Source organism: Pempheris klunzingeri, chromosome 14, assembly GCF_042242105.1.
Source record: "Pempheris klunzingeri isolate RE-2024b chromosome 14, fPemKlu1.hap1, whole genome shotgun sequence".
In the NCBI taxonomy this organism is placed as follows: domain Eukaryota; kingdom Metazoa; phylum Chordata; class Actinopteri; order Acropomatiformes; family Pempheridae; genus Pempheris; species Pempheris klunzingeri.
Window position 1 is genome coordinate 9,772,538 of NC_092025.1, and position 13,893 is coordinate 9,786,430.

The following is a 13,893-nucleotide window of genomic DNA, read 5'->3' on the forward strand; positions in this document are numbered from 1 at the left end:
CGTAAAACACTACACAAACTCACTGACTTGACTTTTTCCATTGTGTTCAGCTGCATGGTCTGGCCCAGTCTCAAGCGCACTGCAGTCCCAGCAGTCCCAGTGTGTCACGGCAGCAGCAGCAGCTTCAGCTCCACCAGCAGCAGCTCCAGCTAAAACAGCAGCTGCAGCAGCTTCAACAACAGCACCACCTGCAGCTGCAGTTCCAGCAGCTCGCCCAGCTGGCACAGGGACAGCCTCCTGTCAGCGGGAGCACCACCCCGTCCGCAACGCAGAACCAGAGAGACGGCAAGCTGCTGGAAGTCATCGAGCGTAAACGCTGCCTGTGCAAAGAGATCAAGGCCCACAGGCGCCCCGACAAAAGCCTGTGCAAGCAGGACAGCATGCCCATCCTCCCTAGCTGGAGACGGACACCTGAGCCTCGAAAGACTGGCACGCCACCCTGCCAGAGGCCGCAGGCCGTGGTGTGGGACACGGCTATCTGAGGTGGAAAGACAGGCCAGGGGAGTACACAGCATTCAAGAGAGACTAAACACACAGAGGAGATTAAGATGGTTGAACAATTGAGAAGCGATGAGAGTAAAAATGGGTTCCGTAGAGAGAAATTTCCTCTTACTGTGTGATAAACTGATCCGAGAACAGTAATGAAGGTTATTGGAACTTGGAGCTCAAAAAAAACAAACAAAAAAAAACAAACAAAACAAAAAAGGTTGATAAAAGAAGTGAAGAGAGAAGTGTTACAATCAGACTAAATTAATCTCTTACCCGGGTGATTTGTACTTGCTCTGTACTATGTCCTTTTTTGATGTGTTCTAATTGCCAATGATTTTTTGCCACAAAACACCAGTGTTACCGCTACGAATGAAGACACCAACTTAACAATAATGGGTGGGATGTTTTCTGAAATTGGTGTTGCCAAATTTCCTCCTGACTACTTGAGACATAAAAGGAATCATGTATTTTGACCAACATGCATAGAAACTACTCTGTAGATGAGAAAAGGCAAGACTCATTGATAAGTGAAGTGTTTCTTGAAATCGTGAATGCATATGAGATGTCTTGGTATCAATAGATTGTCATTGTGGATGCAAATAATCATCACTGAGGAGTAAACGCTACCTACTGTATCCGTTTGCATATTTGTAATGTAAATCTATTTACTTTCTCAACGTTTCTGCAATTTTATAGCAATATGCTCCCAATGCTGGAGCAACATAATTAAAACTTGTGTCAACTAGCCTAACATACATATCTAAGACTTGAATAAGTCATATTTACTGTGTCATTCTCTGCATGTCACGATAGACATACAGTATTGTAAAAGAATATGTGTAGAGATGATCATGTCCGACCTTTACATACAGCAGATCTTCACTATGATAAAATGTGGTTGTATAAAAAATGAATATATCGCTTGGGGTGTCATTAGAAAAGGTGGTTTGACAGGTGGCACATACAGTGCAGTCCAGCCAAATATAGATACAGATCAATGGTACAAAAACGTCATTACCCATGCTTATTCACAGTTGCACATGAGTGATTGTTCCACCACACCAGAAAAACAAGCACTGACACCCATCAACACAGACTGTACAATATGGTGCAACTGATAAGACTGTGAGTATTGATCACCTCAAACAGAATGCTGGAACAATCTGCACAAAACATGGTATACGCTTAGGAGAAATTAAACCCTAATGTACTGTAAATAAATATGTACAACTGTATTGAAAATGTAGCAATTATTTCCATTTTCATACTTGTAATCAATACATATTATGTAGCATATACTGTATAAACATAACTTTGTTCACTTGTTTTTTCTAAAAGAATTAAGTACTTTATCTGCTGCAGCCAGTCCATGCATTACTTATAGTTCTACTAATAAACGGTAAGCCCTCTAAAGAAAGGCACAGCCCAACAGTTGTTTATTTAAATTTATGCAAGACTCCCTTTAAGCTGTGTTATTGTTTTATTTATGCCTTTTTTTCTACATTCATTTTTATTTGTGTACAGATTTCAACAGCTCGTTGTCATGACATTCTGAATACTTTGCTGCTATCTTGAACTACTGGTGTTGTTCATTCAACCACATGGTGTTACCATGAGAAACATTATTAATATAGTGGTTATTGTTACATATTTGTTTTATTTCTGAAAGCCACGTGAACTGAAGTTTGTACCTTGAAGAGTGAGCCCTTCTGTAATAGTATTAAGGCACTTGAATGTCTCTTGGTTGTTGTTGTTTTCTGATAGTTAGCACCAAGCTGTACAGTACAGTACACCCAGTGAAAAGAAGACCTATCTAAATGTTTGAGAGTCACTGCTTGGCCTTTTGTTTTTAGCTCCACCTGCTCGTGTTTGAGGGTCGAGGTTTTTCAAGCTTACTGAGTCCATTTTCAAACAAACACAGGTCAGGGTGAAGGAAATGGGCAAGTGCAATGCATGCAGAGATTCCTTACACTGAAAATGTTCCAATAATACTGACTATTGTGCCCAATTTACTTTCAGATTCCAAGTAATCACCTTACTATGATTCCTTTTCACTGACTGATATGGAACCCTAGATATCATTTTCAAACTAGTTTACAGACGCTGTTGGTTTTGTGTGTCTTCTAAAACAGTGGCCATTATATGAGTGCCATACTATATTGATATGGTAAGATACGGTGTACCTTGGAAATCACTGTAGTGCTATATTTGCATTGATATTGTCATTAAAATAAATTTTATATAATGAACTTTACACAACAAACAGAAGTGTTGCATGTTTTAATGCCTCCTGTTGTTTTTACAGCGGCCATAGTGGGGAAGTGGACATTATGTTCCCACTGCACTTCTGCAGCAGGTGCTGCAGCACCCTCAGAGTCCAAGTGAGGGCGCTACCTTCACTCTCCACTGCTGCTGCTGCTGCTGCTGCTGCTGGTGTGGCTCCATGCATAATATGACAGTCACTGCCCCAATGTAGCACACACTTACAACCGTATGCTGCCTTAAAGTAATCCTCACAGTTTCAGCATTACCACCACAGGCCATTTGAACACACAACTGCAGTTATCTGCAGCATTCAATAAGCAACCTGTGCTACAATGTCAATGAGGCACATATGCAGACAGTTTGTGTCATAGTTTCCCAAATGAGAGTTCTGGAAAAATCTCACATATTCTATATAATTATCAACATCATTAAGAGTCAGTTTCTAATTTATTGTGAGGATAAAAAAGAAAGCAGGGAATAAAACCCTGTGGGGGGGGGGGGGGGGGGGGGCTTCTTCAGCATGTGACCCAGCATCTGCTGATTTTAAGACAGATATTAAGCACAATAAAGTGGACAGCAATTCATCAGTGCAACACTTTATAATCCTTTAGGAATGCCAGAGAGAGGGATATTGAGTTGGTCTTCCTCCAGAGACGTGACGATAGGGGCCTCGGGGCCAATCACAGGGCGCCTTCAGCCAGCGCACCATTTGCTCTGAGGGCTGTCGATCAAGCGACAGGCCCGACAGGCGGTGCCGATGATTGGCCGGACTGGGGGAGAGGAGGAGGGAGCATCCCTGATGGTGGAGGATGAGGTTTGGGAGGAGGAGGAGGAGGATGGAGGGGGGGGGCAGTTCGGAGAGGGTGGGGGTGCTTGTGGAGAGAGGCGGAGGGAGCGCTTTACCGCAGTATCACTAGATTTCTGCACCACTCATCAAAACTCTGCGGCATGCAGACAAGAGCTGGGGGGAGGGCAGTGACTGGGTCTGTGCTGAGTGAAGGACCGCTGCCTCTTACTGTCCATTCTGCTCTGCTCAGGCTGCAGCAGCGTTTAGATATTTCTCATAGATTTCTTAAGTAGACCTGTTTAATTGCCTCTCTCTTTCTCTCTCTCTCTCTCTCTCTCTCCCATAGCCGCGGCGGTGCAGTAGGTCTCTCTCTCTCTCTCTCTCTCTCTCTCTCTCTCTCTCTCACTCTCTCTCTCTCCCTCTCCCTCCCTCTCTCCCTCTGCTGTCTGCCTGATTGTTTCAACCCGGCGCTTATTGCATTAGGGCGCGTTTATTAGAGGTTTGAGGACCGAACTTGTATGAGAAAATGGCCAAGGATGGAGAAAAAAGCGAATGGAAGGAGTTTATATGGAACCCGAGGACGAGGGAGTTTCTGGGCAGGACGGCGAGCAGCTGGGGTGAGTAGTGTCCAGCTACAGCAATGCAGCAAACACGGTCCCTCGGCTCTGTAACAGGTTCCTGTCACAGCCTCGGAAGCTTCTCCTTAAAGGTTCGACGGAGCTCCAAGAGGGGACTGATGATCAGACATGATTCTGCATGTGTGGGATATGAATTCTGGTTGGGTGCGTTATTTCCCCCCAGTGTTCAGGTAATGAGATGGCTGTCGCTGTCCACTACAGTGTGGTGCTGAAATCTGAATGCGGCACCGTTCCTGTGGAAGCCGGCCGAGAGAGAGAAAAAAAAAAATCCTCCTTCCTAGTTTCTGTATTTATTTATTAATTTATTATGGCACTGCTTTCCCTGCGCAATGCGCTCAACATAAGGGTGGAGGCATATGGTCTTATTTTACATTTGAATTAGCCAGATTACTGCAGCAGTGCTGAAACAGGTTCCACTCTGTTGCAAAGTGCAGATCAGCAGCTCCTCTCCATGGGCTTTAGGGCTTGAGCTAGTTTTAACATGAATTCTACCACACAGAGAGGACTCGGGTTGCTGAAGTGAAGTAGGAATAGGTTTTTATCTAACCAGCGTTCAATATGATGTCATTCATTTTTAGGCTTTTTTTTTTTTCCTCCCCAGAGACTTTAGAGGGAGATCCAACCCCAGCCTCTATGTAGCACAGTGGTATTGCCACATACTGCCCTCTTTTCTGTCATCCAACCAGCCAGCAAGTATTTCAAAGATTCATGAAATGATAGGGCACATATGGCTCCGTTCTAATGACATTGGAGCGTTTTAATCTGGGTAAAGCCGAGGGCCAAATGCTATTTGTATCACCTCCAACTCGGCCCCTCCCAGTGAGTGTAAATCAGTGAGGGATTTAATCCTAATCTAATGACTTCATTGGCTGGTGAGGAAGGTATCAATTCAGGACGTAGGATCTAGCAAAGTAAACCACTTCCAGGAACTTCGACCCTTTTTGATCTTTTCAATGTCGCAATCTCAACGGCAACACTGGAGTTTAGTGTGTGTGGTCGGAATGGTGCTGAAAGTGGTTTTACTTGCAATGCTATCCTGGCGTTGGATCTGGTGATGAATGGATTCATTATTAGTGCAGAGTTGGGAATCATTGACTGTAGCTTCTTTTGCTAGAATCCTCCTGCAGTGTACGACTTAATCCAGCTCAGTGTGTCCCAGGTGCTTTAAGGTCTGGTGGCCTTTTTAAGCTGTGCTCTCTAAGGCTTGTTAATTAGGCTATTTCTGTAGTTAGCCACTACATGTAGGTCTGCTAAACTTTGCATCTCTCCTTCGCACTTCCTCATTCTCCTAATGATGCATTCCCTGTTCGCACGGTACCTCCACATCTACAGCGTGGCTTCGGTCTGCCCGTCCATTTTCTATACCCACTTATCTCAACATACACTGAGAAAACACTGTAGTCAGTCTTCCAGCCTCTTTAAAAGGCAAATTTGTTGTTCGCACTTATAATTATGCAGTATAATGCATGTTCAGAGCAATAGATCAAAGGCGTCTTTGAGGATGAAACACAGAGCACTTTCTTGTGAGCTCTTCTTTGTGTAAAGAGCTGTAATGATATGGAAATAGGCTTGATAAAGTAGAACAGTCCTGCAATTTTGATGTTACATGGCCATCAGATGACACCAGGCAAACAACTATCTCTATTTAAAACAGGACTCATTAAGTGTTCTGCACCTCCCACTTCCAAAAACAACAAAAGGGTCCTTACTGTGACATAGCAAAAGAGCCTTGAAAAGCCTAATAGGAAACATGATGCTGATCTTAGTGTAAGATTACAGACAAGCTAATAAATGGTTTAAAATCAAAGTTATTCTTTCTACAGAGCATTTCATTTTTAGTGGAGCTGTGTGTTTGATCATTACTTTGCAAAGCAATTTAGCAGCATGTCCTGCTAATTAATTCTGAAAGAAAAGAGACACCTCCTGCTATTATTATTGAAGAAAGAACAGGATGCTGGACAATCCCGCCCTGGCCTTTTGTTCTTTGCTTTCAACTGCCGTCTACAAACAAAACCAGGGTGAAAGAGAGATGCTTCGCTGTCCATCATCAGCACGGACTGAGAGGGCAGACTGTAAACCCAACACCCTCTTTGCCAGGGGGAAAGCCACCCTGCCTGCATGCTTGACCCTGCATGCACATGTGCGCATCCATTCTCCCCTGGGTGGTGTCATATTTTGGTTAGCACAACACCCCTCTGGATGACAGAGAAAAACACTTAAACGCTTTGTTTTGTCACATCTTATCTCTGATGCCTCTCTTGCGGTAGTGCCCCCTTCTCAGTCGGGGGCCCGCACAGCTGACACTGTATATATTTAATGACTCAGTTTGGGTCTTTTCCATCCAACAGACGGGATGCTCTGTGCCATCTTACTCAACCATTCATTCATTTCGCCTCGGATTACAATAATTCTGGGAACAATTGGATGAAACACACACACACACACACACGCACACACACGCACACACATTCACATAAGCTGTAAATCATCAAGATCTCCCTCTGTAATTGCTCCCCGTGGAGCAGCTTCCCCTTGACATTTTGTTATGGATTCCTGCAAGCCTGGCTGTGTGGGGAAACAGATGCAGCACTGGGCCTGCTGACGGAGCGAAAGAGCTCTACGCCCAGGGGCCATGCAGCAGAGGCGCAGGGTCAGAGCACACAGTTGCTACCCAATGCCTGGCCTCAGGTGTTTGCTTAAAATGAGGGATGTGTCAGAGAAAATGCTATTTATGTTCTCCTGCTCTCTATGTAGACGGGAATGCCCAAGATGGGACCAAACAGCTGCTTCAGACGTAGGAAACATCATGTCGTCGTGTTATCGGCTGTTGACTGACACTCTTTTCACCTCCGGTTCATCTAACCTACGTGTTGTGATAAAAATACAGCAGTGACAGAGTGGTACAAAATGATAGGTGATTTTTTTTAAACAAGTCAGTTTATCCATTAGTTAAATCTTCAGACAATGAATAAGCAGCAGTATTGATTATGATGAATTCTTATCGAGCAAAACAGCCTCTCACTGGTGCCAGCTTCACAAACGTGATGGCGTCCTGTTTTTCTGATTAATATCATTTAAATTTTTTTAGTTTTGGACTTTTGATTAGACAGAAGTGGTACGTCTGAGAAATGTCACTGTTTTCCATCCAACCATTAATCAGAAAGATTACGAAGATAACACATTTCTTATTAATAAAGAAAAACAATCATTAGTCGCAGTTATGCTTTCTGCCTAATGTAATATAACCACTGTGGTCTTCTTACACTGTTAATGAAATAGGCCTAGTCCATGATGGCATGTAATCTCCTGACCCTGTGGCCCGGTCTCCAGGGGGTCCTTGTTCTCCCTCCTCCTATATCTCCCTCTGTCATCATTCCTCCCCTTCTGTGAACAGAGCAACTCTATAATGAAATTGATCAGAGACCAGCCATTCAATCCTGGTTTAATTAACACTGTTTCAGGCTTGGGGACGCACCACAGTTCTGTCTCAATCAGCTGAATGCATCACAAGACTGTGAGAAAAGCATAAACCAACAGTTTATGTTATGACCATTATTTGACCATTATTATTTAAAAGTACCCTAATTTTAGACCGTATTGTCCAAATAACGATTTGACTTTAAGTGACTTAAGGACGGTTATTTGTGTGTGAGTGAAAAAGAGAGAGACAGATGTTGCGGATGGAATGACACGCCTCTAGTTTAATGAGGATTAACTGGCCTCCTGTCAATATGTTTGGTCAGAAAGTGACCAGACAGACACAATACAACAGGGCCGCCGAATTTCATTAAAGCTGATTCCATTATCAGTTCAGATGTAAGATTATTCATATTTAAAAATGCGATACAGTGCATTATAGTAATTATGAAATGTACTGCACTTACGCTTAAAGTTGCAGGTGTCTAATGCATAAGTAAAAAAAAAAACAACCTTTCATTTTAATGCACAGCCAAAAGCCCAACAAGTCTGGATACAGCAATTATTGCAACAGATAAATGGGTGATAATTGTATTGTTTTTCCCATTATGTAAAATAAAAAAGCAAAGGCTGGAGCTCATGGAAACACAGGCAGTATTACATTATGTTTAGACACAGTGTGGAGCCCAGAAGTTCAGTTCTTATTACTGATGCAGTTTTCCTCATATCCACATTGTTTGATTGGATTTGATCCTAAGGGAAGGGGCGTTGCTTGCAGTGCCTCTTTGTCCACTACGAAGGGCAATTTACGGGTTTAGAAATGGAACTGAACTGAAGTGAAATGCAGACTATCTCTCCAGGCTACAGAAGCACATATACATATACTATAAAGCTGGAAGGTTAATATATGAGTGAATGTGTCATAAAACAACGTCAATAACCTCATATCATTAGCTAACAGTTCAAAGAAAAACAACCATGACTCCTTGAATTTCACAGAAACACTAGCTTAGCTAGCTAGTTACTAACCAACCACAGGCTTAGTCAGCTATTACTTTGAAATATATTGTCAGTGGGGGAAATGTAGTGTGAAATGAAATCATAAAAATGTGCTTGATTTCTTACATTTGTGTGATTTGCTTTTTCTAAATAAACTCTAGGCCTATTTATTTCCTCCTGAATATGACAAAATGCCCAATGTACAGACAGAATAAGGTCTATTAAACTGAATATTTTACACCTTTAATTATGTCTCTCTTCTTTCTGTGTCTGCAGGTCTTATTCTTCTCTTCTATGTAATTTTCTACATCTTCCTGGCTGGCTTGTTTGCACTCACCATGTATGTCATGCTGCAGACCTTGGACGAGCACAAACCAACCTGGCAGGACAGGCTCTCCACGCCAGGTGCAGTGACTAATGGCACAAACTGCATGAACGCAGGTCACAGTCCGTGGTGCGGTGTCGTGAACTCCTTGCTGTCTCTCTGTCACTCACAGGCATGGTGATTAGACCCAAAGCAGATGAGACCTTTGAGATTGTCTATAACATCCATAACACTGAAAGCTGGGACATGTACGCTCAGGCCTTGGACAAGTTCCTGGCACGTAAGTCTAACTCTTGTACAGTGACTAAAAAAGCTTACTGCTGCGGATTATCCAACGATCTAGAATGAATTGTTTTTACCTAATAAAGAGATAATTCCTTTACAGGCAGCGGGTAGGAGATTGCCTTGCACCAGGGCTTTAGTTGAGTCATAAGCCCTTACAGACAAAATAAACCCCACCCCCACTTTGTCCCCTGCAGCCTACAACAACTCCATCCAGACCCAGAAAAATGACGAGTGCACCCCGGACCAGTACTTCCTGCAGGAGGACAGCGGCGACGTGAAGAACAACCCGAAACGCTCCTGTCAGTTCAACCGCACCATTCTGGAGGACTGCTCTGGAATCAGTGACCGTTACTATGGATACCAGGATGGCAAGCCATGCATTATCATCAAGATGAATCGGGTATGAAAGAGGGAAAGGGAAAGGGATGGTGTTGCTAGGAGACATGGGGTGACTGAGATAATGAAACTGGTTGGGAATGAGGAAAAGACTATTCCAGTGAAAAGAGGCGAGTCACTATCAAGATTCTATTCATTTTGTTGAATATGCCGCTCTGATAGGTCTCTACGGTCTATTTCTGGATAGCAGACTGTTGCCATGTATAACAGGCTGTTGCTATGGACGCCATTCTGATAGTGGAAGCAAAAAAAAATCATTTTTTGAATCAATAAAATCATTTCAGGGTTTGTTTTGCAGTAATGACAGGCTCGCTGTGCATTATTTCTCACCTGTTATTGCTTTTATGGTTTATTTCAGACAAATTTAAGATTGATGTTCCATCCCTCTGTGTTTAAATAAGAGTGAAATGGGAATGGTGCTGGAGATGTGTTGTCTTTCTCTCTCACCAGGTGATTGGGATGCTGCCAGGAAAGAATGGGCAGGCTCCGTTTGTCACCTGTGGTGCAAAGGTAATCCCTTTTTGTCTTTCACAATGAAAGGCTTAACATGACAATTTGGATTTCAGCCCATTCATAGCCATTGTGCTTCACTCTCATCTGCAATATGCCACCTATCACTCACCCCCATTCTCTTTAATGTCTGTGCACCTATTTATGTTGTTTCAACTGTCATATCTGTGTCGCATGCTTCTTTGTCATTTACACCACTTGTGTATGTTATCATTTCCTCTGCTTTTCATTTTTCATTGATTTGCACACTCTCAGAGATACAGAGTTGGCAAAGATGAATGGGTAAGACCAGGACAGAGCCTGTGTTTTTAGACTTTATATTATATTTAAACATGCGTAATAGTAGTGCAGATTGTAGTTATATGTGTATACATGCAACAAATGAGGTGTTTTGTAATAAATAGACTGCTGGAGTAGATATAGTGCTGAGATATAAGATTTAGTGAAAAGGAGATTAATAAGACCCACCTCCTCCTCTCCTACATATATGAAGTGATCTGTCAGACCATCACTGATGAAGTTGTTTCACCCCCACAGAAGGAAGACTCTGATAAAATTGGAGAGTTGGTGTACTTCCCTCCAAATGGCACATTCAACCTTATGTACTACCCTTACTATGGCAAGAAAGCTCAGGTAAGATTGTGTCTTAATACTGCTGTTAATAACTGTTATATGGCTATAATATAGCTATATAATGCATCTCCAGAGAATTTATTAGAGATGCACCAGACAGAATACAGTGGCATTCATAGATGTCCTTGGATCTGTTTTCGCAGGTGAACTACTCCCAGCCTTTGGTTGCTGTCAAGTTCCTTAACATTACTGCCAATCAAGATGTCAACGTCGAGTGCAGGATCAACGCCAACAACATTCCCATTGGAAGTGAAAGAGACAAGTATGCTGGAAGAGTGTCTTTCAAGCTAAGGATCAACACTAACACTAACTAGGTTGACCATTTCCTCTCCTAAAAACTACTTTCTTCATTCTCTGCAACATTGCACATACACAGAAACAAATCTCAGTATTCACACCCTTTGTAGGATATGTTTACAACCCTCCAAAATTTTGGGGGATACTGTTTGTCTATTCGTGCGATGAGATGAGGCAAGAATACAAGGGTGGTAATCCTGTCATTATTTCTGTCTGTGAGCTTTGGGACAAATTCTTTTCTGTAAATTAGTATGAGGTGACGTCTATTTATACTGCATGACAAACTAGGGGATGTAAAGGATGTGAACATGTGTTTTCAAAGTTTGCAAGGATCGGCAACATTACCACTTTATTGCTGCTCCCCTCCTGCTGCCTCCTTATAGAGTATCCCTCTATATATGAATATACACATATTTCAATACAAAATGTGTATATCTACAGTATTTATACGGTATCATAACCTTATATCAGTACGTCTATTTTGTTGCACTTAAAAGAATAATCCAACAGACTTGCATATATCTTGATGGATGGATGCAGAGATGAAGCCATTTTGCATGTGTGTATTGTCTTTAGTGTGCTATGAGGGCAGGAGGCCCGTGTCCCACCTCTCTGCTAAGTGTGAAATAAGGTTATGTTAAACCACTGACCACCAGGAGGGACTGCACTGTAATCAACTAAACCTCATACAGCAAGCGTTTGTTTCCAAAAATAACATATAGTAAGATAGGCATCTCAAAAAACTGGGAGTTACAGCAGAGGTCAAAACCTTTAAGAGTGTGTGTGTGTGTTTGTGTGTGTGTGTGTGTGTGTGTGTGTGTGTTTGCGTGTCTGTTCCATTCACAGGTCCCATTTCATTCTGTAGGTCGGGAAGTTGCATGCAATGTGCAATATTCATTAAATGGCATACATTATGAATGCTGGAGTCCATTCTTCAGATGAGAAGACTTTTATTAAATTATTGTCTTTTTGACATCTGATATTTACACTGGTTGTTTGACTTGAGAGTAGCTTAAATAAAACAGATGCGATTCATATTTGGATTTCTGGGAACAGTTATAGATCAACACCACTAATGCCAAAAATATGTGTCAGGCGTCTTAAAGCATCACCTAAGGTTGACAAAAACACGATTTTTTTTTGTACACCCAGTCAGTTTGTGGCTAAACTGACTGAAATTTGGCTTCCAAGCACCCAAACAACCATGTGAATATCAAATGACAACAGCAAAAATGATCCTCCTGCTGTGCAATGACGTTACATTCCCCTTGACTGCGTCTGTCATTTTATCCCTAAAGTTAAACCAACAGCCATTTTCTTGTTTCTCAATTTGTAATTAATTTAAACATAAATATTTAGAGTTTTTTTTGCGTGCATTGCATCTATTTCATACATATCAGAAATAGATGTCATATTTTGTATCGATTTGCACTGAAAGTGTGCTTTTTTCCTTTTTGTTTTTGAGAAGTTGATTTGAATTAATTGATGTGCAGTTTTTGGAGGAGATGGATATAGAAAATTTGTGTTTGTTCCCTTTGTTTCATTCATATTCATTATCATCCTCAAAAATATTCATCCATGATATCAAAATGTATAGTTTACATAGCCTATTCCTTTAAAGGTGACTAGAGTCTTGAATATGTGAGTTGTTAGTGCATCAGTTTTGTTTTATAGGCCTGTAGGAAATGAACAGACCACACAGAAAAATTATATTTTTTCATTTAATTTGCTTTCGCTCTTTTTTTGTCGTAGTGCTCTCCACTGTTGTATGAACCAGTCGTAAAGCAAAGCCATCATGATAACTAGACAACCAGTTTGAACAACCAACCTGCTAAAAGAAAAAAAATCTTAGATTAGGCCCAGATTTGATGCCGGATGCGTTAACTTTACAGTTAAATTCACGGCAGAATATAGGCACACAAAAATGTAAGACAGATATTGGCTGTGGAATCTGTGGAGTCATGCTTTTAAACTCTGTACCAACGTGACCGTGATTCTGCCATGTCATCGCAGCAAATGTGGAACACAAGCATCTGTTCACTCACATTAAGGCCTGGCTCAACTCCACCACTTAATTTCTCTCAGATAAATGTGTTTTTCCTTATGCTCACAAATATATCCCACTCTGGTCTTAATAGGATCTCATTATCTGATCCAGACTTGACAAAGAATGAAAGAGGGGCAATTGGATCTAATGTGGTTATCTGATCTATACTGGAGGGGTAATTCACAATAAAAGATGGACTCAACAATCCACTGACAAGTTCACATCCATTTCTCCTCTGGCATTCCTGCAACACTTACTTAATTTCACTGTAATCTCTTAATCTGGTCGGCTAATCCAGAGCACGCACGCTGAACTTCTTTACCCTACTTCGTCGCTCCTCCTCCTCGTGTCAAACGGCTGCTTCTGTGTCTTCAAAATGGATAAAGCAAGGTTCATTCAGTACGCTCAGTCACATTTTCCCCCCCAATCATTATTAAATTCATTGAAGCCCTTCTTAAATCACGACACAGCAAACAAAATGTGTTGCTTCATCACCTAATTAGACATGAGTGTTTTATTCATGTGCATGCGAAGATTAGTTCTTCAACCAAAGATCCTCATGGCAAATTGAATTTCGTTCATTTGTGCTGCACTGACACATCCTCAGCAGCAGGTCTGAGTAAGGATCTCATACAGAGATACTGTAGGATCCAGGTGGAGGGCTGGACACCCTGTGCGATCAAAAGGCCTACTCTTATATAATAATAATAATGATAATACGCACAAACGGAACATGTTTCAATACAACATAACAGTGCCTCCTGGTGGACAGACAGTGTTGTTCCCCAGTGTCACAGAATGTTTT

General features: G+C 41.8%; 2 protein-coding genes across 2 annotated transcripts in view; both read left to right on the top strand.

Moving 5' to 3' along the window:
* Positions 1-2,053, top strand: part of LOC139212807 (neuronal tyrosine-phosphorylated phosphoinositide-3-kinase adapter 1) — a 28,521-nt gene extending 26,468 nt beyond the window's left edge. Inside the window, exon 9 of the mRNA XM_070843342.1 lies at positions 51-2,053. Within this exon, the coding sequence (XP_070699443.1) occupies positions 51-482 (432 nt within the window). The 3' untranslated portion in view covers positions 483-2,053. The remainder of the gene's footprint in view (positions 1-50) is intronic.
* Positions 2,054-4,057: 2,004 nt separating this feature from the next.
* atp1b2b (ATPase Na+/K+ transporting subunit beta 2b) lies at positions 4,058-11,283 on the top strand. Its single transcript, XM_070843341.1, has 7 exons — positions 4,058-4,158; positions 8,872-9,000; positions 9,093-9,200; positions 9,400-9,605; positions 10,052-10,111; positions 10,649-10,744; positions 10,888-11,283. Exons 1-7 carry the CDS (start codon positions 4,068-4,070, stop codon positions 11,056-11,058), a joined length of 861 nt encoding a protein of 286 aa, XP_070699442.1. The 5' UTR covers positions 4,058-4,067; the 3' UTR covers positions 11,059-11,283.
* The last annotated feature ends 2,610 nt before the right edge of the window (positions 11,284-13,893 follow it).